Source organism: Vespula pensylvanica, chromosome 10, assembly GCF_014466175.1.
Source record: "Vespula pensylvanica isolate Volc-1 chromosome 10, ASM1446617v1, whole genome shotgun sequence".
NCBI lineage: Eukaryota > Metazoa > Arthropoda > Insecta > Hymenoptera > Vespidae > Vespula > Vespula pensylvanica.
The window spans coordinates 2909581-2935993 of record NC_057694.1 but is presented as its reverse complement, the minus strand read 5'-3'; the positions used below and the strand labels follow the sequence as shown (position 1 = coordinate 2935993).

The following is a 26413-nucleotide window of genomic DNA, read 5'->3' as shown; positions in this document are numbered from 1 at the left end:
CGTCTTACTTGATTTTCATTCTTGCCCGTTTCAGTTATCTTAAAAATTAGCTTCTTTTCTTACATTTGTGTCCATTATTATTAATCCAAAGTTGTACGTTGCTTTCGAAACATATTACTTAGTTTCCGTGTTCTAGGCGTACCTGCAAAATTCTGTTAAATATTTGCTTATTATATATCATAATAATTATAATAATTTAAAGATAAATATTAATTACATATATAATTGTAATTTAAATTACATAAAAAAATTATTTAAAATAATAAATAAGTTCAATGTTACTATAACTTCTTTTTTATTTTGATAATTCATATCATTTTTTACCTCATCTTGACGCCTTAAATTAAATAATATTCCTTTACTTCGACGCGGTGTTGCTGTAGCCCTTCTATCAGCATTTCGTTCTTTTAAAATTCTTGAATTCGGACTTCTTAATTCATTACCCTAAAATTAAAATAATAATAAAATAAATTAATAACAAAACAAATTTATAAAAATTAAAACAGTAACTATTTTTTATAATTAAAAAATCTCAAAAATATTTTTAGTTATTTATAATTATTAAAAATTGATTAATCAATTCGTCAATAAAAACATGATTATAAAAAAATATGCTTACATGTAATGAAAATCTACCTCCATTTTTGCTAGGTGTTGGAGGACCTGGTTTTTTATAGGACGTCTACAATATATCAATCAAACAATTGCACAAACAAAGACGAAACAAAATACATCACATGAAAAAAATTAATAAAAGAAGTATGCTTACTTGTGTTCTATCTTTTCTTTTAGTTTTTTGCTCAGGAAGGAGGCTTTGACTGAGGCTATCATTAAATACATCTTCTGAAACTGAGCCTGTCTGAAAAATGATGACATAGCCATATTTACAATAAAACGAATGTGATTAAGCATTTAAAACTAATACACATTAACAGACAAATTTATGCATATGTTACAGAACACAAGATAAAAGAAGAACACATTATAATAATATGTATATATTTCATTTAGAATACTCACTTTTATTTCTTCTTCAGTAAAAAATAGTGGTTGAAATTGTGTTTCAGCTGGATAAGATGATTTCAAATGTGGTTTGCAAAGAGAATTTCTCATTTGTAATGCAGATAGACGATCAAAATCTGCTGCAGGAAAACCATGACCTTCTTTCATATCCGCTGTATAAAATTAATATATGGATAAATTTATATACTAAAAAAATATATATAAAACTAACATTATTTTATAATGTTTATATGCAATTCAGCAATATTATAATCATTTCTAAATAAGTTACTTTTTTACCTAAGTAAATATTATCAAAAACTTCTCCTTCTTCATCTTCTGCATTAAAAGCATTGACCATAGCATGCATATTTCTCGCGCTATGTCGTTTTTCATATGTATTTTCTTCTGTTAATACTTTTGAAAGTGTATGTGCTTTTTCTTGCATACTATTTTCTAAAGGAATTTCTTGTTTTTCTAATCTAATGAAAAACATGACGATTATTAAAAATTGAAAAAAATAAATTGATTGTCAAGATTTATGAAATATTACTAATGATACAACAGACAAATAATCAATTCCAAAATATTTTTTTTTTTTTTTTTAAGCTTACTTAATAGTTCTATGATGTATGGAAAAGTTTGTAGTTTTTTGTTCTATTTGATTCTGTAGTTTAATCTTAAGTTCGTTCAATTGTTGCAGAACTTCTTGTTTTTCTTGTTGTGCAGTTAATAATCTTTCTCCAACATTCCAGAACTGTGAATTTAATTCGTTGACATGCGTTTTATATATAGTTATTTCCTCTTTATGTTTCTGACACTGCTGTTCTAATTTTGACTGTAACTGTTCTATTTTTTGTTCTATAGCTTTTTCTTGTTCTTTGTTCAGTTTTATTACTTGCTCATTATAAGCTATTTTCTAGGAAATAATCAATATTTAGAAGTATATAATATTAATCAAAAACTAATATTACTTAATAAGTGTATTAGTAACTTACCATTTGTTGCTTCATTTCTTCTAATTTCATTTCATATTTACTATGAATTTCTTTTAATTGAATTTCAGACATTTTCTTTTTAGCATACTCTTGTAACTCTTTATGTAATTTATTTCTTTCTTCTTGTAATAATAAATTATCTTGCTTTAACTGTGCCATTTGCTTCTTCAGATCATCTAAGTCAGTCAGTTGAGATTTAAGATGTGTTCCTTCTTTATTTTTTTTATTTTCAATTCTAAGTTCTTCCAAAGTTCTTTCTAATTTTGCATTCCTTACTCTCATTATATCTAATTTATTCTTGATTTCTTTTTTTTCTTTTGTTAATTGATCAATCTGTAATTGTAGTTTTTTTTCACTACCATTTTGTTGTTTAACTTTCCCAGCTACACAATCCTTTTTATATGCACTAATTGAATGTATAAAAGTTTCTAATTCTTTTTCAGACTTAATAATATCATTACACATATTACCAATATTTTCTAGTTCTTCTTTCATTTTTTCTTCCTCTTTGACATCATTTTCTTCTATATTACATTCAATGGTGAAACCTTTTTTATTATCATTTAAATACTGTAAATAAGTGTCCATTAATTTTTGCTCCATATAAAATTTTTTCCATAGAGTATCAACTACTGATTTAATAGTTTGAAGATGATTAATATCATATTCATTTAATATTTTTTGGAGAGTTTTCTTCTTTGTTTGTAATTGTTCTATATCCTGACATTTAAGATTGTTAATGATAGATAAATTATTAAATTCATTTAATGCTTGACTCCATTTTTGTTTTAAAGAAATAAAGGAGTCATTCGAATTTCCCAATGATAAAATAATTTTTGATAAAATCTCTTGTACTTTTTCTTTTTCTTTAATGATATTTTGAATGCAACTCTTACAATTTTGTTCTAATATTTCAAAATCATGTAGCTTCTCCTTCAAGACTGTGTTTTCATTCTGAACTTCTGCATTTTTATTTATAATCTTGTTTTGATCATCTATGATTTTCTCTAAATTTTTATTTTTTGTAGAAAAACATAATATGTCTTCTTTAATTACTTTCATATCATTTATAGCAAAGGTAATTATATCTAATATAACATTGAATTCATCTTCATCATTTATCTGTGATGCATTTGATATATTCTCAATAATATTGTCATATGCATGTGTAGAATCTAAAAGTTGTGAAAATGTACACTTCGATTTTGTAATTTGATCTTTTAATTCTTTGCATGTTTTCACAATTTCTTTATTTTTTTTATTTGTAGTACTATGATATTCTTTATATACATTAAGCTCATCAATTTTTACCTTAAGAGACTCTTGCAATTCACTAATATTATTTTCTAAATCAGAAATTATAATATCTTTGTTAGTAAGTTTACATTCTAAATTAATTTTTAATGATTTTTCATTTTCTAACTGTAAACAAAGCATTTCTTTTGCCTTATTAAACTGAGTTTGTAGGTGCTCTAATTGTAGCAATTTTTCTTTTAAAATTTTTTCTTGTTTTGTTAACACATTATCCTGAATAGATTTTATTTTCTGAATATTTGTAATAATTTCTTTCATTTTCATTTCTGATACAATTGTTTCTTTAGACAATTTATCTACTTGCATTCGTAATATCATTATTGTTTCATCTTTTAATTTCATTTCTATGTTCAACTGCTCTAACAAATGTTGTTTGTTTAATAGTTGTGTTTCTAATTTTATGATAGACTCTTTTGTCTTATTATCACTTCCTTTTTGTATATGGATCAAACGATCTTTTTCCACATTTAAGTTTTTTATATTCAAATGTAAAGTACTTATTTCACTATCCTTAGATTCAATCAATTTTAAAATACTGTCATGTTCTTTTGCAAGGCATTCTGCTTTAACCAGAGCTGTCTTTAAATCAGAGGATTTTACAGTTTCAGCATGAAGTGCTTTATTTAAATTTTCTACTTTTTCGTGTAATTCTTTCTCATATTTTTCACCTTGCAGTAGAAGTTCGTCTTTATGTACTAACAAATCTTCTAAACTCTTACATTGATTATTAAGTAGTATTTGATAATCTTGTAAAGCTTTATTATTTTCCTCTAAAGATAATATTTTTTTTTCAGCATTACTTAATTCTACTTGTATATTATTTAATATTTTCACTTCATTTTGCAAAGTTGAAATTAACTGCATAGCATTTTCATGTTCTTTGGAGGTCATTTCGAATTTATCCTTCAACTGATTAAGTTGTGTCATTAATAAAGTATTTTCATTTTTTGCTTCTTGAAGCTGGATGTCAATTACTGAACTTAAAGTTTCACTTGTATTTAAAGGCATTAAAAAAGAATGTTCTGACATAATGCCTTCAACTTCAAAACTGTCCTCTATCGATGTTCCATTTAATTTTCTTAAATGCGCACGTAAATCTTCATTATTAATTTTAAGATCTACTATTTCTCTGTTTTTTGATTCCATTTCTGTTGTTAATACTTCTATGGATCTTTCTAAGTCATTACATTTATCATTAAGACTTATATTTTTTTTCTCTACAAATGTTAATTTTTCTGTAATAGCAGTTTTATGATCTTCCAATTTTATAATATTATCTTGATATTGGATCAATTGATTTTCCAATTTATTTATTTCTCGTTTATAATAATCTTCATTATACAATGCATTCTTTCCTTTTTTACAAGATCGTGGAGATGCAAATTTTATTTTTTCTTCTTTTAAACTTTTTATTTCTATGGATTTTTCTTCTAATTGTTTCAATAAAGTCTGTACTTTGTTTTGCTCAATTTTTAAGTCTTCTTGAAGATCTGCTTTTTCAAATCTTTCCACTTCTAATTCTGATTTTAAAAGTCTTAATTCACGATTTCTTTCATTTAGTATTCTGTGACTTTGAGCGGAACGTACTACTGGAGAACTAAAAAATTCTTTAAGAGATCGTGTATTTGGTGTTTCCAATATACTTTTACTCTCAAAGTCTGTTAATTGCATTATAACATCTCTTAATATTTCAATAGAAATGGATTTTCCATAAGGTAATACCATTTCAAGAAAAGATTTGATTTTAATTTGTGTTTCTTGCTGTAACTTGGTACACATTGGTTGATGAAAAGTGACGTTTTGACATGCATAAGATAATAATAATGATATAATATATATGTCTTCAGGATATTCTTGATTTTTATCTTTATTAATTTGAAATTCAGGAAATTCATCTAAGTGGAAAGTAATGTTAATATAAAAAATATTTTAAAAATTTTGCGAATATATATTTTTTTAAAAGATTATGATACATATATATGTACTTACCTTTAATAAATGTGACAAGGATATCTTTATCATTAGACCCACTTATATCTTTTTTCAAAGACCTATAAACAATGATTCCATTTAATATACAAATAAAAACAGTTTGATATTTAACATCTTTTGTAGCTCTCAATTAATATATATTTTACACTTTAATACAGCAAAATTTATCATATAACAAAGTATATAACTTTTGCCTTGCACATCATACTTACAATGATCTAATTAACTTTCCATACAACTGTTTTTCTTGTAATTCTTGTATTTCCTTAATTGGTGTTTCCAATATATTTAAACAATTAATCTGAAACATAAGCACAATGTAAATTAAGAACTATACTGAATACAATTAAAGAAGATCAAATAATGTTACAATCTTTTTAATTATTAAATTTGTAAAAAATGTAAACATAATTGTTAAAAATAATAATAGTAAAATTAAATATAAATCACAATTCATTTTTTCTCGAATTTAATTAACAATTCATTTTTTATCGATAATTTAAGATAATTTCTTACCCATTCAATAATAATATGTAACCAATCCATGATTCAATATATAAATACCACTTCATTCAATTAAATTTCAAAAACCGTTTTGTTTGGTTCGATCTCTATCGCTATGCTCAAGATCCGTTTAATTTCAAAAATCTTACTTAAATTCTACTTCACCGGAAGTTAATGATCATTGGTCAGATTTTCCAGGAAGTAATAAAAATCTAGGAATTTTTAAAGATGACTTTTATAATTAAATGTTTATTATTTATATACAAAATGCAATTTTATAATTGAATATATTTAACGTAATAAAAAATAGCAAAGGATTTATATTTGTTCATTATATTGATTCTTAATTAAATGTCATTTATAGAATAATTCTTGAAACTTTCACTGTTTCTTCATCGAATATAAGCCACTAATTTCTTTTAGTTGCTGTTAATTTTAAAAGAAAAAAATTTCTTGATTTTCTGCATACAAGTAGAATATTACCAGGTATTTTTATAGTAATTTGTAATATAGGTATTTTCGATGGTACAGTTTAAGATTGGCAACACTGCACAGATTTGAATTTTAAAGCTTAGCGTATCGTATTAACGGTTTACGGTAGTCAATGATGAAAAATCGAGTGAAACTAAATACATATTTTATATAATTAGTGCAATTAAATGAAGAATTCGAAAAGAACAGTTAAAGAGAGAGAGAGAGAGATATTACCTCTTTAAAAGTATTAATGGAATTTGTATAAGAATTGACAAATATTATTGATGCAGTCAAACTGTTAATGAAGATTATTTTTTCGTTTGCACGAAATATCATTGAAAAAGTGTTAGATTATTAAGAATAATTTTTCTTGAATTAATCAATATGGTGTATAATAAGAAAGATCAAACTAAGGCATTTTCGCCGAACAAAGTAAGAAAATTTGTGAAAAAACGATTATCTGGAAATGTGTCAAAAGCAAGTACAAGTGTAAACGTCGCACCATCATCGCAAAACAAGAGTAAATCTGAAACAAATATTAAAGTAATAGTACGAGTTCGACCACATAATGTTAACGAGTTGCAACTTAATTCTAAGACAATAGTAAACATTCTTGATGACAAAATGTTGATATTTGACCCAAAGGAGAAAGAAAATCCTTTTTATTATCAAGGTGTTGTACAGAAAGGTCGTGATTTACTAAAAAAACAAAACAAAGAGTTACAATTTATTTTCGATAAAATTTTTGGTGATTCTTCTACAAATAATGATATATTCGAAGGTACTACAAAAGATTTAATCTCTAGTCTTTTAAATGGTTATAATTGTTCTGTATTTGCATATGGTGCAACGGGTGCTGGAAAAACTCATACCATGCTAGGTAGCACAAATGATCCTGGTATAACTTATCGTACCGTAGCAGAACTTTTCTCTCAAATAGAAAGTCAAAGTAGACATTATGAATTTAATTTAGGTGTTTCGTATTTAGAAATTTATAATGAAAATGTTCAAGATTTATTACATAAGTCTGAACAATTGCATTTACGAGAAGATAGTAGGTGTGAAGTTATTGTAGCAGGACTTAAAATTATTCCTATACAGAATGCAGAAGAATTATTATCTTTATTAGCAAAGGGTAATAAAAATCGTACTCAGCATCCTACAGATGCAAATCAAGAAAGCAGTCGAAGTCATGCAGTTTTTCAAGTTTATATTCAAATTACTAATAAGTTGAATGGTCAGATCAGACACGTAAAACTATCTATGATTGATTTAGCTGGATCAGAAAGAGCATCAGCTACAGGATGTAAAGGAGCTCGATTTAAAGAAGGTGCCAACATAAATAAATCCTTATTGGCACTTGGAAATTGTATTAATAACTTAGCTGATGGTGTTAGGCATATACCATATCGAGATTCAAAACTCACTCGTCTATTGAAGGATTCTCTTGGTGGTAATTGCCAAACTGTCATGATAGCTAATATATCACCTTCTAATATCAATTATGAAGATACTTATAACACCCTTAGATATGCAAATAGAGCTAAGAAAATTAAGACATGCATTAAGAAGAACATTGTATCTTGTGAAATGTATATATCTGGATATATTAAAATAGTAGAGGAACAAAAGAAAGAAATTAATTTCTTAAAGCAACAGTTAGTGGCTTATGAAAGTGGTTTAGTACAAATACCACCTGAATCGAAGGAAACCAAAGTTATAGAGAAGATAGATGATAATTTATCAGAAATAAGTAATAAATTATTAGATCTGTTTAATAAGAAAAAATCATTAAGCGATAAGATGTTATCTTTGGAAAGTGCGGACAAGATTTTATGTTGTAGAATGCATTATAAAAAGGTTGCCGATCAAAGACTACATAATTTAACAGCAGCTGTAAATGTTCTATCTCCTGAAGAACAAAATGCAAGTGGAAAAACAAGAGTAAACAAATCTTTAGATTATTTTAAGCGACAAAGGAGTTCCTTGAAAACACAAATGGAAGGAATCTGGAAGGAATTATGTGCAGTAGAAGAAGAAATGCAAAAAATAAATGCAGAGATTTTATTTAAAAATATAAATGAAAAATTGGCAGATGTAAATTCGGCTCAAGTTCAAGAGATAGATAAATGTATAATGCAACAGCAGTATGAACATGTTAAGAAAATCGCTAGTTTACAACAATGTGAATTACATTCTATGTGTAGTATAATTAAATTAATAAGTCCAACATTACAAAGTTATTATAGTATGATGTGTGGATATGGGATAATGACAAAGGACATGAAAGAAGAATTTAAACAACTAATTAAATCACTTGAAGGTGTTAGAAATATTAAATGGTCTGATTCAGAAATGATTGACGAAGAAAAAGATTTTTATAACTTATCGTGTTTAAGTGTATCTCAGTTAAAAGATCCCCTTAATAATCAAGTGCCAATATTTACAGAATCAGTTATTTGTGAAGGAGAGCAAACTGGTCAAAGTACGCAGGACGTTTTAAGTACAACTTTTAATTTAAATCCTTGTGAAACTGAAAACACAGTAGAAGTTCTAAATACAACTATTACATTAGATGAAAAAAATGAAACCATTTCAATGTTAAATACTGAACAAAACTCAATACAAAACATAAATAAAAATGATTTAAGTAATTCATCACCCTTACAGAATAAAGCAAAGAAGCATGTACTTTCAGATAGAAATCATACAAATAATAAAATGCCTTCAAAACAATTTAAAAAATTGTCTCAAAAACAAAAAATTTTTAGTCATATGGTTGGGTCACCAGGTAAAGAAAACAAGCATACACAAAAGCAACATTCTGTTATGAGTGCTAAAAGTATTGCTATTCTAAATAACTTAAAAGTGGATAAGATTAAAGCATCGCCATGTGTCTTCAAAGAACCATCTAAAATAACATCAGGAGATGTACCATTAAAGTTAGTAAGAACAAAAGAAAGACGTGGACTTGGGTCTACACATCCTTATCAAAAACCAAAACAGAAGTAAGTGATACTTTGGAAATATATTCAAAATTATTTATGGTTAAAGAGATATTAATGGATACTTATAATCATATAATTTCAATATAATCCAATATAATTGTGATTTTTATTTTTACAGATGTACATCAACTCCACCTAAAACATGATTGTAATAATAATTACAAAAAAGTTAGTGCATTGAAGTAAATTTTATATGTATGTAATAAAGCAAAATTTGTTTATAGATATACATATATATTTTCTGCTTACTATGTTGGTAATGAAATTTAATACAAATATGATTATAGTAACATGATGAGAGAATTTTTAATTCATTGACAATGAATTTGACATATCAATAGAATTTTTATATTAATTCTGCTTCATATATTGTATTTATATATTTTTTAAATATACGTAATAACATCTTTTATTAAATTTATAAAAACAATTTTCTTTGTAACCTAGCAAATTTGAAATTCTTAAAGTGAATTAGATAATTATCATTTATCTGCAAAATTAATTAATGGCTGCTATAATTAAATTCAAATATTACATTCGGAAATAAGACTGAAATATAGTTCATTATCATACTTTAAAAGAAAATATTTTATTATTTGATGCTGCTTACATATTATTTTTCACATTCAATGTATTAACAATAAGGTATTATTTTGTAGATTATTATTACATAAGTTGCACATTATAGCTTTAATATTTCATTATATGCATATCTCATAATACTTATATATATATATATCATGTGCAGTTTCATAGTATTAATAATGTAAAAGTTTATGAATGTACAATCCAATAAATTACCTAATGTTGATTAAAATAGTTGTATATAATAATATATTATTATGAGTTGACATTTGAGTGTGACAATATAGGATATGTAAAAATATGTGTAATTTTGACGAAATGAATATTTTATAAAAGACAATGTCAAGAATAAATTAAATACAAAAGAGAAAAGGAAAAAAAAATATTTAATACAAGCATTCTTATAATTAATTATATTTCTTTTTGAACAATAATCTCTACAATTATAGAATTCTTTGTATCTAAGTACAATCTATATAAATATTATATACTGCGTTTTAGTAAAATATTTTTATATCTTTTTTATAAATATATTTTATCTTGTAATAGCTTATATAGGTATTGTGTTTATTCGATCATCTTCAATTGAGCCTTCATTAAGGTTCTCCTACAACACAGGTATGTTAATATAATTAACATAATACATCTGTGTAAGTAAAAATGAAAAGGTACTTACATAATCATCTGATACATGTAGTATACGTCTTGTAATTCCCACATTTTTCAATTGTGTTGATGATTCACGACTATTAATCATTGTTGGTACAATTGATCTTGAATGATCAAATAATGATGCAAAGGATTGCAATAAAAATGCTAAAAATGCTAATGATGCTAAAACACTAATTGGATCAAAAGTCCTGAAATATATACATGATGCTTTTAGTTCAAATGCTAAGCACTAAACTTTTCTCTATATAATTAAATTCTAGTTAAATACATTATACACTGCAATAAAATATCCATCTTCAAAGAAATACATTGAAGTGTAATAAATCTGTACTGAGCACACTTTTATATGTATCTAGAAGGATTAAAAATATTAAAACATGAATTTTTTAAATATTAAAACATTAACTTACGGATAATACGCCGCTGTGGCAGGTGCTCCGAAACCATTGTAATAACTTCTTGCTTGAAGATTGGTTTCTTTTTGACCATATTCTTTTTGAATAGATGGAGAATGTATATCCGATTTTTTTCTATACGATGTATCAAACATTTCGTTCAGGTAACAAACAGCAAGATTTTTGCAAGACGGTGGATCATGCACTGCCGAAAAACGTAAATTTTGTTTGTTGACATTTTTCGGTAGATAAGAAATATGCGATTCCTCTTTAGAATTAACAATAAAACAAGATAATTCTAAAACTATCAAAATTACTATTCGTAGCATTCTATTCTTAAAGAATTAAATTTTTTTCAATTTTTTTCCTTTTGTATGATTTCACATATCGAGTATTAGTGAACAGTACAGATTTCTTGAAACACTGATATATTTATAAATATATTTAATGTGTATCATTGTGCATAATTGTGGTATTTCAAATCATTACATGCTCTAGTTGTTCGTCACGCAGTATGTATTCTAATTATACGTAAATTTATAGTAATCGGAACATATCTACTGTGACGGCCATACCTATTACATGTAATGTGTATATACATAGTTAACTGTGTATATACATAGTATTATTTTTTTCTCGTATTATTGAGTTTGATTAAGAAAAAAACCAGAAATTTTTTTTTAGTACAAAATATTAAAGAAAGTAAGTTTAATTAAATATTTCATCAAATATGTCATTGAAATTATGTAATTTCAAATCATAACAATTATATACAAAGTTTTACAATATTTTAGATTAATGAAATAACAGTAGTATAAAATTAACAAAATTTTATCATACATAATTTCATATATAACTTTTTATTTTAATTTTAATTAATACATTTAAGATGAAGTACATTTTTTACTGCTTCTTTATACTTGTTTAATGAATATTGATCTTCTCCTTGGTTTATAAGTTCAGAAACAGCAATCTTATATTCTTTAACAGAAGGAATAGTTTCAATATCTATATCAGTAGATGAATCTGGCCAGCTGTGTAATGCAATAAAATTTTGACGACTTTTACTTTTATCCCAATCATAATATTCCATATCAGCTTCAGATTTTTCAGCTTCCCAAGCTTCTGTATGCTAAATATATCATTTTATTAATAAGTATATGAAAAAAATTAATCATTACAGATTCTATATAGAATCTATAGAAAAATTTATAAACAATGAAGGGAACTGTATTATATTTTATGACTTACCCAGGATTCATGAAATAATGCTATAAGTAGATATTCAATATATTCTAAATTTTGTTTCCTGGTTGGACATCTATCAGCAGTTATTGTTATTATATTTGTTTCTGGATTATATTTATTTCCAACTAATCTAAGTAGTTTGTCTTTAGCATGACTATCCAAGGTAAGAGAATTTAAATTTACTTTTAAGCTTACAATTCTTGCAAGTGGCTCTCTTATTGTAGGAGAAGAGTAACAATAATCTGATGTAATTATATCAAGTGGAAAATGTTGATTACATTTTTCATCTGTATCTAATTCTTCAGGCCAGCTAGTGCAAAATTGTTTCAGAACCTCGCAATGTCTTTTTATTGCAGGTGGTGTAAGATGTAAAAAATTAGGTATTTTTAATAATTCTACATTTCCATATTTACTAGGAGGTACTCCTCTACCTTTTACATAACCTTGGCGTAAAGGAAGTGGTACAATATTGGGATTAAAAGAACGAGCACCAGACCAAATTGATGGCCAATCTTGATCAATAGACATATCATCACATCTTGAATGTATTTTTGAAGAATCTTGTTTTTTTACTACGTTTATTTTATTTCTCTGTGGTATTAACTCTAATACACGAAATTCTACAAATACAAAAATTTCTTAAAATTTAGCAGCAATACAATAAGTTTTTATGAATCTAAAATTAAATTATGATATAACAAAACACACCTTTTGCAGTATTTTTTTTATCTGTTTCATCTGATGTGGACGTCGAATTAAATACTTTTGATAATGGAAAAATTATATTTTTTTTATAGCGTCGTATAATTATCGACATATTAAAAGTGCTATATTATACTTTAGCAAAAATGAAACGTATTAATTATGTATAGTAAAACTTCGCTACTCTTTTACGTTTAAATATTCAGTTCAAATCATTTTCTTACTCGCATACTTGAAATAGGTTAGATTACCATTTATACTACTTTACCGCCATCTGCCACGTTTTTTGAAAAGAATAAAAAATAATAAAGAAAAGAATAAAATGTCTTGTTTAAGTATAAGATAATATGAAAAAAAAAAAAAAAAAAATTTAATATTATCAGTAATATGATATTACTCATTATATCAATATTTTATTTATTTTGCATAAATAATAAAATATGATACGTTGCATTCAATATTGTTGTTTCTTAGATCTTTTCAAATAATTCAAATAAATGGTTTGATAAATGATTCGCGCGTTTTTTTGAATAAATTACTAATGCTTGTAAAAACCACAATCGAACAATAATTTCTTATCGCATGCGGATGTTAAGTTTCCTTTGACTTTTATAACTGATTCAGTTGAAAAAGGTATAAGTAAGAATTCAAGTAATCTATCCTGTCATTACAAAATTCAGAATTCTTTTTTAATCGGATTTTATTAAAATAAATTAAATATTATTTTGGTTAAAAAGATATAAATATTAAAAAAATAATATCGTTAAAAATGGAAGAACAAAAAGATTCGGTAAGTAGCAATAGTTGTGAAAACGAAATGATTCTTTCTGAAACAAAAGATCTTCCCAAAGTAATTGGAGGCATTCGTAAAAAGGAATGTCAGAATTTTCAAATACAGTATGATGTCAAAGAAGAAATTATGTTAGACATAAAAAACAATCCAAATTATACCAACGAACAATGTAAAGGTAAATTTTTTTTCTTTGATATTTATTTTAATTTTAGTAATAATTTGCCATTATCTTTTTACTAATTATTTATTAGTTATTTTTGTAAAAATTTAATATCATTTCAAAATACGCGCCTTTTTTAAAAATTGGAAAAACAAAACGCGCGAGCGCACAATATTGCGTTCTATTTCAACCAAACTCAACGATCGTCTGAGTTTGCTATATGATCATAAATGATTAGCGATCAGTGGTGTTATTGTTAGTGTAGAAAACATTAGTAAATGTTGTATTACATTTTATTATAGATACGAATTATAAAATTGGAATAATGGCATCCCCTCGTCCGAAATCGCCTCGTCCTCCAATTTCCTCCAAAAAAGATGAGAAAGAAGAAAGTTTTTGGGACAAAATTGGAACTCTTGGTCGAAAAAAACGAATTAAAGAAGGTATGACTTGGATATATAAAATTGTACATGACATCATACTTATGCATTAAGTACTTCCCTTATTTGGAGACGATTCGTATATGTCAACATTTCGAATACATAATTGTGAAAAAAAATCTATTTATTTATATATAATTATTATGTCGAATATGTCAATCAATTTTTATATAAATAAATATTTAAATATTCATATATAGTAAATAATTGTATTATATTTATAGTTATATATATATCTCATTTATTTTATATGTATATAAATTATAATTTAATTTAATTTTATATATATATGTTATAATTTCTATTTATATAAAAATTGATTGACATATACATTTATTATTATTATTTTAATATTAGTGATATTAATTATTTATATGTATTACTAAATTAATATCATGTTCTTATTTATAAAATTTATTTTTGTCTTAGTACAAGAAGTTCAAGAAGAAGGTAAATACGCTATTGATTCTCCCGGATATGCCGCTACACCAGATATGCCACCAGAGGAATATGCTCTCGATGAGAATGAGGAACGTTCAATGATAGAACCAAGATCATTAGAAGATTCAAAACTTCAGGAACTTATATATGTTCTATTAGAGTGGATTAATGATGAACTAGCTAATCAACGTATTATTGTAAAAGATATTGTAGAAGATTTATATGATGGACAAGTATTGCAAAAGCTTTTAGGTATGATTATTATTTGAAATTTTCATTGTTTTTATTTCAATTTTTTTGTATTGTTACTATTCCTATGTTTAATATAAAATAAAGTAAAAATCATTTTTAGAGAAATTGACTGGAGAAAAATTAGATGTACCAGAAGTTACACAATCAGAAGAAGGGCAAAAACAAAAGTTGGCTGTTGTTTTAGCAGCTATAAATCGTGTATTAGGACGATATCCACCTTATAAGTGGAGTGTTGAATCAGTTCGTTCAAAAAATATTGTCCCTATTTTGCATATACTAGTCGGTTTAGCACGGCAGTTTCGAGCACCCGTTAGATTGCCAGAAAGAGTAGCAGTTCAAATGGTAGTGGTGAAAAAAAAAGACGGTCAATTAATGCATAGAACGGTACGAGAAGAAATTACTTCCATTTATGATGATCTAGGAATGCGTTGTGAAAGAGATGCATTTGATACATTATTTGATCATGCACCAGATAAACTTGCAGTTGTTAAAAAAGTAAGTTTATCTATGCTGAAGATGTTTTATATAAATCATTTGAAATACATAATTATAATGTTTTTGTTTCAGTCTTTGATTACTTTTGCTAATAAACATTTAAGCAAAGTGCATTTGGAAGTAACTGATCTTGATACACAATTTCATGATGGTGTGTTTTTGACGTTATTACTAGGACTCTTGGAGGGATTTTTTGTTCCATTAGGCAGTTTTCATTTGACACCAAAAACGCATGATCAAAAAGTTCACAATGTTTCTTTTGCATTTGATATTATGCAAGATATAGGATTACCTAAACCTAAGGCAAGACCTGAAGGTTAGTAACTTATTATAATATTTATTAATATTTTAATTTTTTATATTTTAATCATTTTCATATCTTTACAGACATCGTAAATTTGGACTTGAAGTCCACTCTTCGTGTTTTATATAATCTTTTTACAAAATACAAAGGTTTGAATTGATATATTTTTATAAAAGTAAATGAGAGAGGAGTATATATATCATTGAAAGATTAAATACGATTATGTTAATTTGTTTTATGATATTACTGTACTAACTAAATAGTATGTTACATCTTTTGATCTTAAACAATTAGAAACTGCCACTAATCGTAGTAATATTTATAAGTGATTATTTTAAATTATTCTTATATTTTGTTATAATCAATTTTTTTATTTTATATAGAAGATAAAAGTTATGTGCCTTCTTATAATAATTGAACCAAAGTATACTATAATTATTTTTATATACTCACAAAAAAATAAAAAAAATGTTGACATAAAATCCGTTTAATGGATTTCATTACCGGGATATGCGATTCGTATAAAATTTTAAAGTAGTTTTTAAGTAGAACTTAGGTTGAAATCAGTTTATTCGTTCAATCTCCATGTAAGTTGGTAAGATAATGGATTTGTTCGAACTGAGATTGTATCACAGACTAACGTATGTGGTAAATTGGATCCTTCTAGAGTTTCTCTACTTAAAATAGATATGAACAGCGATTTGCAAAGATTTTCTTAACTACTAAATGCTTCTGTATCGATCGCATACATATACATTTAGTGTACAGGTACAAAACGTTACGTATATGTACGCTGTTATACTTATCAAATGAAAATTTATGAAATTACGAATAGTCGTTTCGTTACTTTCGACTGTATCTTTACTGTATCGTTAGACATTGATTTCAGAGAAATTGCTGCTATTTGCGTATAATGATGACAAAACTGGAAATGTATCGAGCGTATGCTCGTTTTGTAAAACGCATGCTTCTCCTTGGAGGAATATATCCTATGACCAAAAGTTCTATTCTCTATCGACAGTTGCCCGTTTTAACATTATTAACTAGTTTTATTATGTTTTTTGGTGTAGTGAGATTCTGTTTATATAATTTCGATAATTTGAGTGTTTTTACAAAAGGTTTAAGTCTCGTTGGTAGCTTCTCTTTGATGATTGTTAAGGTAAATTTAATATTCGAATACTTAACTAATCAACTTATAATGCTTTTTCTCTTTTTTTATTTCTTTTAGGCATTTATGTTTATCATATATCGAAAACAATTTTATGAACTACACAGTACGCTCGAATTAATGTACAATGAAGTGCTTGAAAATACGCAATTTAGACCCATCGTTCTATCGACGATTAATTTATTCCGATATCCAGCATATATGGTATATTATTTAATATTGGGCACTATGAGTTTATATATTTTTGCACCAGTTATAATAATTGGATATGAAGGAATCAAAGGTGTAGAACCTAAACATTATAGTCTTCCATTTCTTACCAATTTTCCGTGGGTTGATGGAACACCTGGAATAATTTATCAAATACAGTTCTTGTTCGAAACACAATGCGTTTGGTTCATTATATTTGTTACGGGCGGTGTTGATTCATCTTATGGATTTTATTTATTTCAAATGATTGGGCTATTACGTGCTATGTCCTTCGAATGTAAAAACAGTTTGAAATCTTCTAGCGAATTTGAGAACACCTTATATAATTGTATCAAGAAGCAAATAGGATTATTACGTTGTCGCGATATCATCCAACAAATTTATGGACCCATTGTGCTTGATTTAATGTTGACCAACGCTGTCGTCTTGTGTGCACTAATATTTCAAGCGTTTCAGGTAAATAATCAGTTTTTTCCCTTTATATGTTAGCTGTAGTTTAATATAGTTATTATTTTTTTTAATGTGTTACTCATGTATCAAAATATATTTTTGTTATTAAGACAGAGATGACTGTAGGTAAAATGCTTATATTTGTGATTTATGGATTATTGAAAACTATTCAAGCGTTTATGTATTCCTGGTATGGAAGTATTATTACTTCAGAAGTATGTATGGTTATCGTATTAAATAAAAAAAAAATATATATATATATAGGATGTTTCGTAAAATATGGGACTCACTTCATTGGTGGATAGAAGATACCAAAAAATGAAAAAAGTTCATATTAATATGTGATTCATTCGATCTGATTTAAAGTTACTTGAAAAATAAGAATAACAGCATAGAGACACATTAACAAATTATCGTGTGTCTTACCCTGTTTTTTATTAGCACTCAAATACATTTACATGAAATTTTTTTATTGTTTTATTATCTCCTATCCACCGATGAAGTAAGTACCACATGTTATTGTATGTATGTATATATATATCTTTTTTACTTTATTTAATATTTATCATAATTTCGCATATTAATTTATATTTAGAGTGAAGCATTTCAACGAAGTGTATATTGCAGCAAATGGTACGAATACAGCGAAAATGTTATGCTCATGAAAAATGTTTTGATCGTATTGACGCAAAAACCGATCGTACTCATATCATGTCATTTTTCACATATTTCATTGAATATTTTTATTAAGGTAAAAAAAAGGGCATGATTATATATTTAATATTTATAGGAAAATTTTGTTTTTTAAATTGATACTTCTTAAGAAACAATGGTAAAAAAATAACAAGGTATATCTTTCAATTTCTAGATCATTAACACGTCAATGTCTTATTATTTCTTATTACAAACATTTGACGAACGTAATATAATGAATCAACAAGTAGCTAATTCTTAAACTTTTTTCTTGCATCAAGAAAAAGCTTGGCTTGAAATCAAATGAGTAGTGAATTCATCAACTTTTTATTTAATGTCGTGCAAGTAGTTTGAAAGTTATTTATAAATAAAATATTGTTATAATATAGGTATATATATGTTTATATAATACATCTTGTACATGATCAAAATTTGATAGGAATTTTGTTAAGTACTATATATCAATATTACTAAAAAAATATTATAGAATCATTAAAAAAAATTATGTTGATCTTATTTCTAGTATGCGTCTGTTATATGATCGATAAGTATAGGTATATATTTGAAGAAGTCTTACCTTACATTATATATTTGTCATATATTTTCGGAGCCATTATTTGTTTTTTAAAGATCATTAATATCATATTCCTTTTCGAAGTTTTATATTACTTTCGTAGTTATTAATTTTTTATTTTTTGTTGTTGTTTCACAATTTGATCGAACACTTTGATGTATAGATTTGATGATATTATGAATATAGAGAATAATAATGGAACAAATCCAAATCTAGGATTTTTTAGGATATGAAGGATGAAATCGATAAAGTGAAATCGATAAATGTTATTAACATATATTTTTTATGTATCATTAGGTTTTGAAAATTGATCGAATATTGAGATATATTTATTCTTGCAACTTGGTCCGTTGAGAACGTAACCGTTGTAGTTGAAACGTTTACTAAATTGTATGGCCAGTTTGAATCTTTTCTACGGTTCTAAGATACGTAACTTTCTAACTACTTGATAGCTGCAAATCGATTACATACATTAAAAATGTATCACGCGAGAATCAGGAAAATTGCTGAATATAATTTTATAAAATGGCAAGCGAATAGTCTCCACAAGTTGGCGCAGTTGAAAGATCGTTACCGTTGACCATTCGCTGGAAGGATAGGCACCAATTTGCTCGGAATTGCTGCTATTTCCGTAGGACAATGACAGAACAAGTAGAGCTCTATAGAAATTATGCACGTTTCGTTAAGCGTTTGGTTCTTCTTGCTGGAATATGGCCGATGACACAAAAAGAAAGTTCTTATTTCTATCGACAGTTACCAATTCTAGCCGTATCATCGGGTGTCATTATGTTTTTTGGTGTACTGCGATTCTGCCGAGATAATATCAGCAATTTGAGCCTATTCACAAAGGGCCTAAGTCTCGTAGGAAGTTTCTCTTTGATATCATTGAAGGTACATTTCATATTTCAAACGTTGGACTCTCAATGCTAAAATGTATGGGTCGAATAACGTATTGATTTCGTTCCTTTAAGGCTCTGATGTTTTTTATATATCGAAAGCAGCTTAGTGAACTGAACGGTATCCTTGATCCAATGTTCGAGAAAACACTTGAAAATCCACGACTGAGACCTATACTTTTATCGCTATTGAATCTCTTTCGTTACTTCACTTATATCTTTTACATTTTAATCACGAGTACCTTGGTTTTATACATCTGTACTCCACTTATATTCATAGGATACGAAGCAATTAAGGATATACATCCTAGACGATACGGTCTTCCATTTCCAACGAGTTTTCCATGGATCGATGGGACTCCTGGAATATATTATCACATAGAATACCTTTTTGAGATACAATTTGGTTGGTTCGCTATATTTGTAACAAGCAGTGTTGATTCTTTATTTGGATTCTATATCTTTCAAATAGTCGGACTTTTCCGAGCCATATCTTACGAATGCGAATATTTCACGCAATCGGCCGAGGATTTACACGATATTCTTCATAATTGTATTAAAAAACACATTAAACTTTTACACTGTCGCAATATTATTCAAAATGTTTATGGACCGATCATATTCAACTTGGTTTTGACCAGTGCGACGGTCTTATGTGCATTATCGTTCCAAATATTTAAGGTAAAATCAATTTTGCAATAATATTTTTCTTAAAAAAAGACTTTTTTTTTTTTTTAATAAATATCTGTTTTATATTTTATTTCATAATGTATGTATATATAATCAAATTAGAAAAACATATCTTGTTTTTTTTTATTGTGTTGAAGACAGAGATGACGGTATCAAAAACTCTTTTATTCGTTGTTTATGGTGTAATGAAAGGAATACAAACTTTTATGTATGCGTGGTATGGAAGCATCATTATATCAGAGGTAAATATGTATATACGTTTAAAAAGTTTAAAAAACTTTCTTATCTTTTATTTAAATTTATCGTTTTTATTTGAATTTTATCATGTATCAGGGTGAAGATTTTCGTAGAAGGATTTATTGTTGCAAATGGTACGCATATGGTAATTTATCTATTATGAAAGGCATTCTTCTTGTATTAACACAAAAACCGATGGTATTGGTCGCATGTAATTTCTTTTCTATCTCATTAGATATGTTTCTTAAGGTAACCATAGTATTTACGATCTTATACGTTATACTTGACATAAATTATAAAATAAATCTAAGATAATATATGATTCATTTTTCAGATTATCAATACGTCCATATCGTATTATTTTTTATTACAAACATTCGAAGAAATGAATGCACCTTAATTCGTTAGAAACTTGTATCGATATTTTTTAATAGTACAAATTTGTAGATATTATTTAAATATCATTTAATTATCAAATAACCATTTCATTAGTTAGATGATATAATAAGGAGAAATAAAAGAACTTCTTTTGTTAGCTATGCAGATGTTGATATCAGATATGAATTATAATTCGAATAAATGTCATGAAATCTTCCATTTAATAAATGGAAACTATTTTAAACTATTCATAGGAATAGTTTAAAAAATATTACTTTTTAGTCGGATAAACTAGTAGTAATTACATTATTACGATTATAACTTATTATGTTAGTAATATATGTAGTATATACAATTATTTAAATTTACTCACAGGAATCCAAAGAAATTACAATTCCTAATATGACGCTTATAGGAGACGATTGAATAATGTCACAAGTCGTAATACTTATTTAATGCATCATTTTTTAGTAAGACGCAAACCATGCTACTTGATTATTAGAGAACAGGCTATTTCTTCTGAATCATCGAGTGATCTGACAGACGAGCTGCAAATTCATACTCTTCTAGCAATCTATTGAACGACCGTACATTTGCGTAACGAGTTAGATAAAACTTTTGAACTACCTGATATTTTCAAATCGATCGCATAAATGACGAATGTGCGCGTCGAAGGAAGTACAAAATGTACCTTGAAGAAATCGCATGAGATGTCGTATTAAGTATCGTTTGTTAGAAGCAATATTCTGTCACGATATACGAGGCATTGACCTCACAATACATCGCTGATCGAAAGAGAAAAGATCGCGATGACAGAACAATTGACTATATATCGTCAATATGCGTCTTTTATAAAACGTATACTTTTCTACGCCGGTTTATGGCCTGCAGAAAATAAGGAAAGCTCATATTTCTATCGACATATACCTATTTTGATTATATTATCTGGAATTTTTATGTCTTTTGGTACATTGAGATTTTGTCTAGAAAATCTTGATAATATCAAAGTATTAACGAAAGGACTCAGTCCTTTAGGAAGTTTTCTTCTAGTAGCCGTGAAGGTATGTGAGCTATCCAATTGTTCGTATTCAAGAGTAAGAATTACATTGAATTTTCTATTTTTTTCATTTTTTATCATTTAAGGCACTAATGTTCTTTTTATATCAAGAACAATTACGCGAACTGAATTTGAATCTCGAATTAATGTTCGAAGAAATACTTGAAAAAGTATATTATCAACCTGTCATATTTTCATTACTCAATCTCTTTAAACGTCCTGCATATATTTTTTACTATTTGATAATAATGACAATAATTTTGCTCACGTGTACACCTTTTCTATTGATCTGTTATCAAGTTATCGAGAACATAAATCCCAAACATTACATCCTTCCTTATCCTACCATTTTTCCATGGATCGATGGTAGTCTCGGTATACGATATCAAGTACAGTTTCTCTTCGAAATCCAAATGGGTTGGTTCATCGTGTTTGTGACCAGTGGAGTTGATTCAGCCTATGGATTTTATATATTTCAAATGATCGGAATACTACGTGTAATGTCTTTGGAATGTGAGAAGCTTGGAAAATCGTCTAAAGAGCACGATATTATTTTACGTAACTGCATAAGAAGGCAGATCTTACTTTTACGTTGTCGCGATATAATTCAAAGTATTTATGGACCAGTAGTATTGAACTTGATGTTGACTAGTGTTGTTATCCTATGCGCGCTGATATTTCAGTTGTTACAGGTACGACAGATTTGTTTATTACTTTGTTATTAATACTTACGCGTTTAATAGTTGTTTTGCATCTGAATTTAATATTAATTTGCGTTTGAAAGATTCTAAACATCTGCTTGATTGACATCTTTTTTTTTTGTAAATGCATTAGAGGATTAAAAATATCATCGTTGCTATTAGCGATTTGATGTAATAATTTCATGTATTCTTGATTGAAAAGACAGAGATAACTCTAGGTAAAGCTGTTGTGGCTCTTCTTTATGGGATTGTGAAAATGACGCAAGCATTTTCGTATTCTTGGTATGGAAGTATTCTAACTACCGAGGTATCGTTTCAAATAATATACTTCCTCTTTCAGGTTCGTTCTCATTGCATTATTTTAAAAGATATCTTTTTTATATAGAGTGAAGCGTTTAGGCGTAGTGTTTATTGTAGCGAATGGTACCAGAATGGAAACATCGAACTCATGAAAGGTGTTCTTCTTACGTTGATACAAAAACCGATTGTGCTATCAGCATGTCACTTCTTTTATATCTCGTTAGATCTTTTCGTTAAGGTAATGATATTAATTATGAATCAGATATCATTGTTATTTTCATTCGTTTATAAATTTTCTTTTTTTTTTTTTCAGATATTGAATACATCCTTGTCATATTACTTTTTGTTGCAAACTTTTGATGAAGCTAATGATAAACGTTAAATCGTCTTAATATGTATCTTACTTCTTAATGTTATATAAAGATAAGTAATATAAGCATTATATACGTGTACATGGCTTGTAACAGTATCACCATACCTTACGTATAAGATATAAAAAGTTACAGCACGCGTGCTTATAATTCTGTACTGTTTTGTAGTATTAGTATTCGTATAATATTCACTTTGTACCTGATATGTTAAAGCAATTGTAAATTATGATTTTTTTTATCAACATTAATAATCGATTTTTTTAATTGAAAATAATATGGCACAACGACAGGACACTCCTTTTGATCCTCTCTTTGTAAGCGATATAATGATATAAGTAATTGCATAGAATACCTATTTATAATATATTTTTTGTAGGTAGAAACGTATTAGAGAACATTATGAATAATTTTAGAGTACGGGTTTAAAATCATGCATAAAAAGATTAGGAAATAATCATCTGATGATCATGTACGATGAGCAGAAACGATGGATCTGTCAGTAACGAGACTGGCTCAATAAATTAATATTAATATGCAATTTTTTTTTATAGATGAACTTACAATTTTAACAAATTGTTTTTTAATCCGCTATTTAGATGATTTCATTGAATATTATCGAAAATCAGAAAAATCAGAGCACTATACTTACTGCACTACTACTATGCAAAACTGAATACATTTTGTTTTGTGGATCAATAATCGTTCGTGGTAATCATACAAATACATTTTCAAATATAGGTTCAACGGAGTACGTCTGTAGGATACAGAGTATTACTTGTAAATCATCGAGTAATTTGATGAGAAAGTACCGTTTGCTTCTCTAGCGATCTTCGATACAACCATACATTTACATAAAGAGTTACGTAAAACTTTGTAACTATCTGATATTTCGAAATTGATCGCATAAATGACGAATGTGCGGATCGAAGTAAGTACAAAACGTACCTTTAAGAAATCACATGAGATATCATCAAGTATCGTTTGTTAGAAGCAATACTCTGGCACGATATACGAGTCATTGACCCCGCGTTACATCGCTGATTTTTTCTTATTCGATGATGACGAAACAACTGGCAATGTATCGAAAATATGAGTGTTTTATAAAACGTATAATGTTATGTGCCGGTTTATGGCCTGTGGAAAATACGAGGAGCTCATATTTCTATCGACATTTACCTATTTTGATTGTATTATCTGGAACCTTTATGTTTTTTGGTACATTGAAATTCTGTCTAGAAAATCTTAATAATATCAAAGTATTAACGAAAGGACTCAGTCCTTTAGGAAGCTTTCTCCTAGTAGCCGTGAAGGTATGTGAGCTATCCAATTGTTCGTGTTCAATAATGAGAATTACATTGAATTTTCTATTTTTTTCTCTTTTTGTTTTTTAAGGCACTGATGTTCTTTTTATATCGAGAGCAATTACGCGAACTGAATTTGAATCTCGAATCAATGTTCGAAGAAATGCTTGAAAAAGCACATTATCGACCTGTCGTATTGTCGTTGCTAAATCTTTTTAAACGTCCTGCATATATTGTTTACTATTTAACGATGTTTGTAATACTACTGTATATATTTAGACCACTTTTATTGATCGTCTATCAAATTATCAAGAACATCAGTCCCAAACATTACGTTCTTCCCTATCCTGCTACTTTTTCATGGATCGATGGAACTCCGAATATAGTTTATCAAGCACAGTTTCTTTTCGAAATTATATTCGGTTGGTTCGTGGTGTCAGTGACCAGCGGCGTTGATACGATTTACGGATTTTACATATTTCAAATGAGTGGAATTCTTCGTGCCATGTGTTTCGAATGCGAGAAACTTGGAAAATCGTCTAAGGAACTCGATGTCATTTTACGTAACTGCATTAAAAGGCAGATCTTACTTTTACGTTGTCGTGATATCATTCAGAACGTTTATGGACCAGTCGTGTTGTGCTTGATACTGAGCAGTGTTATTGTCCTATGTGCATTGATATTTCAAATGTTTCAGGTATGATAACTATTTTTATATATAATTTCGGTGTTTATAGATATTTTATTTAATACTTCATAGTATATACGATTTTCGTCAATCAGATTAACATTTTCTTTAATACTTTTTGTTTTTCTTTTCAATTAATTAATAGCAGATTAAATATATTATTCTTGATATTAGCATTTCGTTATAATAACTCAACATTATTCTTCATTGAAAAGACAGAGATAAGTATAGGTAAAACTGTTCTGTTTCTTATTTATGGGATAATGAAAATGACCCAAGCATTTATGTATTCTTGGTATGGAAGTATTCTTGCTGTGGAGGTATTCATTATGTCGAATAATATATATACTTCTTCTCTTTCTAACTTTTTCATTGTATTAATTTCAAGTGTTTGTTTGATATATACAGAGTGAAGCATTCCGACGCAGTGTTTATTGCTGCGGATGGTACCAAGATGGAGACATTGAACGGATGAAAGATGTTCTTTTTATGTTGGTACAGAAACCGATTGTACTGACAGCATGTCAACTCTTTTCTATTTCATTGGATCTTTTTGTTAAGGTAAACATTACTATTAGATATCATTTTTAATTTCCGTTCGTGTATGCATTTTTTGCATTTATACTTTTAGATACTTAATACGTCCTTGTCATATTACTTTTTGTTGCAAACATTCGATGAGAATAATGATGAAAGTTAATAAAATTAAATAAAATTATTCAAGAATATTAAAAATATAGTTACATAAGCATTATATACGGGTCCATGAGTTGTAATAAATAAAATATTATAAAATATGACATATAAGATAAAAATGTATATCATACAATGCTTTTTTTTATATGATATTTATATTACTATCTATATAATGTCTAATTATAAGTACTTTTTATATTAAAATTGTCATAATTTATGATTTG

At 27.1% G+C, this 26413-nt stretch overlaps 7 protein-coding genes across 7 annotated transcripts; 4 read left to right on the top strand and 3 right to left on the bottom strand.

Moving 5' to 3' along the window:
- Nucleotides 1-10: 10 nt before the first annotated feature.
- LOC122632244 (interaptin) lies at nt 11-6590 on the bottom strand. The gene is made up of 12 exons (XM_043818830.1): nt 6519-6590; nt 5823-6022; nt 5519-5607; nt 5304-5365; nt 2001-5209; nt 1617-1921; nt 1303-1484; nt 1021-1175; nt 770-859; nt 620-682; nt 325-444; nt 11-152 (listed from the first exon to the last, which is right to left on the bottom strand). The coding sequence occupies exons 2-12, from the start codon at nt 5850-5852 to the stop codon at nt 81-83; spliced, it is 4377 nt and encodes a 1458-aa protein (XP_043674765.1). The 5' UTR covers nt 5853-6022; nt 6519-6590; the 3' UTR covers nt 11-80.
- LOC122632246 (kinesin-like protein KIF18A) lies at nt 6344-9629 on the top strand. Its single transcript, XM_043818833.1, has 2 exons — nt 6344-9292; nt 9411-9629. The coding sequence occupies exons 1-2, from the start codon at nt 6669-6671 to the stop codon at nt 9436-9438; spliced, it is 2652 nt and encodes an 883-aa protein (XP_043674768.1). The 5' UTR covers nt 6344-6668; the 3' UTR covers nt 9439-9629.
- An 855-nt stretch (nt 9630-10484) lies between these two features.
- Nucleotides 10485-11527, bottom strand: LOC122632357. The gene is made up of 3 exons (XM_043819066.1): nt 11520-11527; nt 10960-11149; nt 10485-10737 (listed from the first exon to the last, which is right to left on the bottom strand). The coding sequence occupies exons 2-3, from the start codon at nt 11097-11099 to the stop codon at nt 10485-10487; spliced, it is 393 nt and encodes a 130-aa protein (XP_043675001.1). The 5' UTR covers nt 11100-11149; nt 11520-11527.
- Nucleotides 11528-11785: 258 nt separating this feature from the next.
- LOC122632454 (28S ribosomal protein S35, mitochondrial) lies at nt 11786-13166 on the bottom strand. The gene is made up of 3 exons (XM_043819233.1): nt 12901-13166; nt 12196-12812; nt 11786-12076 (listed from the first exon to the last, which is right to left on the bottom strand). Exons 1-3 carry the CDS (start codon nt 13007-13009, stop codon nt 11816-11818), a joined length of 987 nt encoding a protein of 328 aa, XP_043675168.1. The 5' UTR covers nt 13010-13166; the 3' UTR covers nt 11786-11815.
- Nucleotides 13167-14033: 867 nt separating this feature from the next.
- On the top strand, nt 14034-15974 carry LOC122632375 (beta-parvin). The gene is made up of 5 exons (XM_043819083.1): nt 14034-14290; nt 14717-14980; nt 15081-15475; nt 15548-15791; nt 15863-15974. Exons 1-5 carry the CDS (start codon nt 14173-14175, stop codon nt 15937-15939), a joined length of 1098 nt encoding a protein of 365 aa, XP_043675018.1. The 5' UTR covers nt 14034-14172; the 3' UTR covers nt 15940-15974.
- A 144-nt stretch (nt 15975-16118) lies between these two features.
- LOC122632356 lies at nt 16119-21120 on the top strand. The gene is made up of 8 exons (XM_043819065.1): nt 16119-16938; nt 17008-17613; nt 17718-17822; nt 18203-18373; nt 19415-19765; nt 19840-20451; nt 20598-20702; nt 20794-21120. Exons 1-8 carry the CDS (start codon nt 16693-16695, stop codon nt 21010-21012), a joined length of 2415 nt encoding a protein of 804 aa, XP_043675000.1. The 5' UTR covers nt 16119-16692; the 3' UTR covers nt 21013-21120.
- Nucleotides 21121-21195: 75 nt separating this feature from the next.
- LOC122632355 lies at nt 21196-26193 on the top strand. Its single transcript, XM_043819064.1, has 10 exons — nt 21196-22136; nt 22219-22824; nt 23036-23140; nt 23219-23371; nt 23447-23510; nt 24741-24814; nt 24897-25502; nt 25709-25813; nt 25902-26054; nt 26125-26193. Exons 1-10 carry the CDS (start codon nt 21885-21887, stop codon nt 26191-26193), a joined length of 2187 nt encoding a protein of 728 aa, XP_043674999.1. The 5' UTR covers nt 21196-21884.
- The last annotated feature ends 220 nt before the right edge of the window (nt 26194-26413 follow it).

Bases quoted from the DNA above. Each gene is read 5' to 3' on its own strand.
- LOC122632244 (XM_043818830.1), bottom strand. From the start codon at position 5,852: ATGGATTGGTTACATATTATTATTGAATGG. The intron at 1,485-1,616 runs GTAAGCTTAAAA...GTTTTTCATTAG, and splicing joins ATACATCATAGAACTATTAA to ATTAGAAAAACAAGAAATTC. The intron at 445-619 runs GTAAGCATATTT...TTTTAATTTTAG, and splicing joins GAGGTAGATTTTCATTACAT to GGTAATGAATTAAGAAGTCC.
- LOC122632246 (XM_043818833.1), top strand. From the start codon at position 6,669: ATGGTGTATAATAAGAAAGATCAAACTAAGGCATTTTCGCCGAACAAA. The intron at 9,293-9,410 runs GTAAGTGATACT...TTATTTTTACAG, and splicing joins TATCAAAAACCAAAACAGAA to ATGTACATCAACTCCACCTA.
- LOC122632357 (XM_043819066.1), bottom strand. From the start codon at position 11,099: ATGTTTGATACATCGTATAGAAAAAAATCGGATATACATTCTCCATCT. The intron at 10,738-10,959 runs GTAAGTTAATGT...TATATATTTCAG, and splicing joins GCCACAGCGGCGTATTATCC to GACTTTTGATCCAATTAGTG.
- LOC122632454 (XM_043819233.1), bottom strand. From the start codon at position 13,009: ATGTCGATAATTATACGACGCTATAAAAAAAATATAATTTTTCCATTA. The intron at 12,813-12,900 runs GTGTGTTTTGTT...TTGTATTTGTAG, and splicing joins TAAAAAAAATACTGCAAAAG to AATTTCGTGTATTAGAGTTA. The intron at 12,077-12,195 runs GTAAGTCATAAA...TGATATATTTAG, and splicing joins CATTATTTCATGAATCCTGG to CATACAGAAGCTTGGGAAGC.
- LOC122632375 (XM_043819083.1), top strand. From the start codon at position 14,173: ATGGCATCCCCTCGTCCGAAATCGCCTCGTCCTCCAATTTCCTCCAAA. The intron at 14,981-15,080 runs GTATGATTATTA...AATCATTTTTAG, and splicing joins AGTATTGCAAAAGCTTTTAG to AGAAATTGACTGGAGAAAAA. The intron at 15,792-15,862 runs GTTAGTAACTTA...ATATCTTTACAG, and splicing joins ACCTAAGGCAAGACCTGAAG to ACATCGTAAATTTGGACTTG.
- LOC122632356 (XM_043819065.1), top strand. From the start codon at position 16,693: ATGATGACAAAACTGGAAATGTATCGAGCGTATGCTCGTTTTGTAAAA. The intron at 18,374-19,414 runs TGATTATATATT...GCAAGCGAATAG, and splicing joins TTAAGGTAAAAAAAAGGGCA to TCTCCACAAGTTGGCGCAGT. The intron at 19,766-19,839 runs GTACATTTCATA...TGATTTCGTTCC, and splicing joins TCTCTTTGATATCATTGAAG to TTTAAGGCTCTGATGTTTTT.
- LOC122632355 (XM_043819064.1), top strand. From the start codon at position 21,885: ATGACAGAACAATTGACTATATATCGTCAATATGCGTCTTTTATAAAA. The intron at 23,511-24,740 runs GTTAAATCGTCT...AATTCTGTCTAG, and splicing joins TGATGAAGCTAATGATAAAC to AAAATCTTAATAATATCAAA. The intron at 25,814-25,901 runs GTATTCATTATG...TGATATATACAG, and splicing joins GAAGTATTCTTGCTGTGGAG to AGTGAAGCATTCCGACGCAG.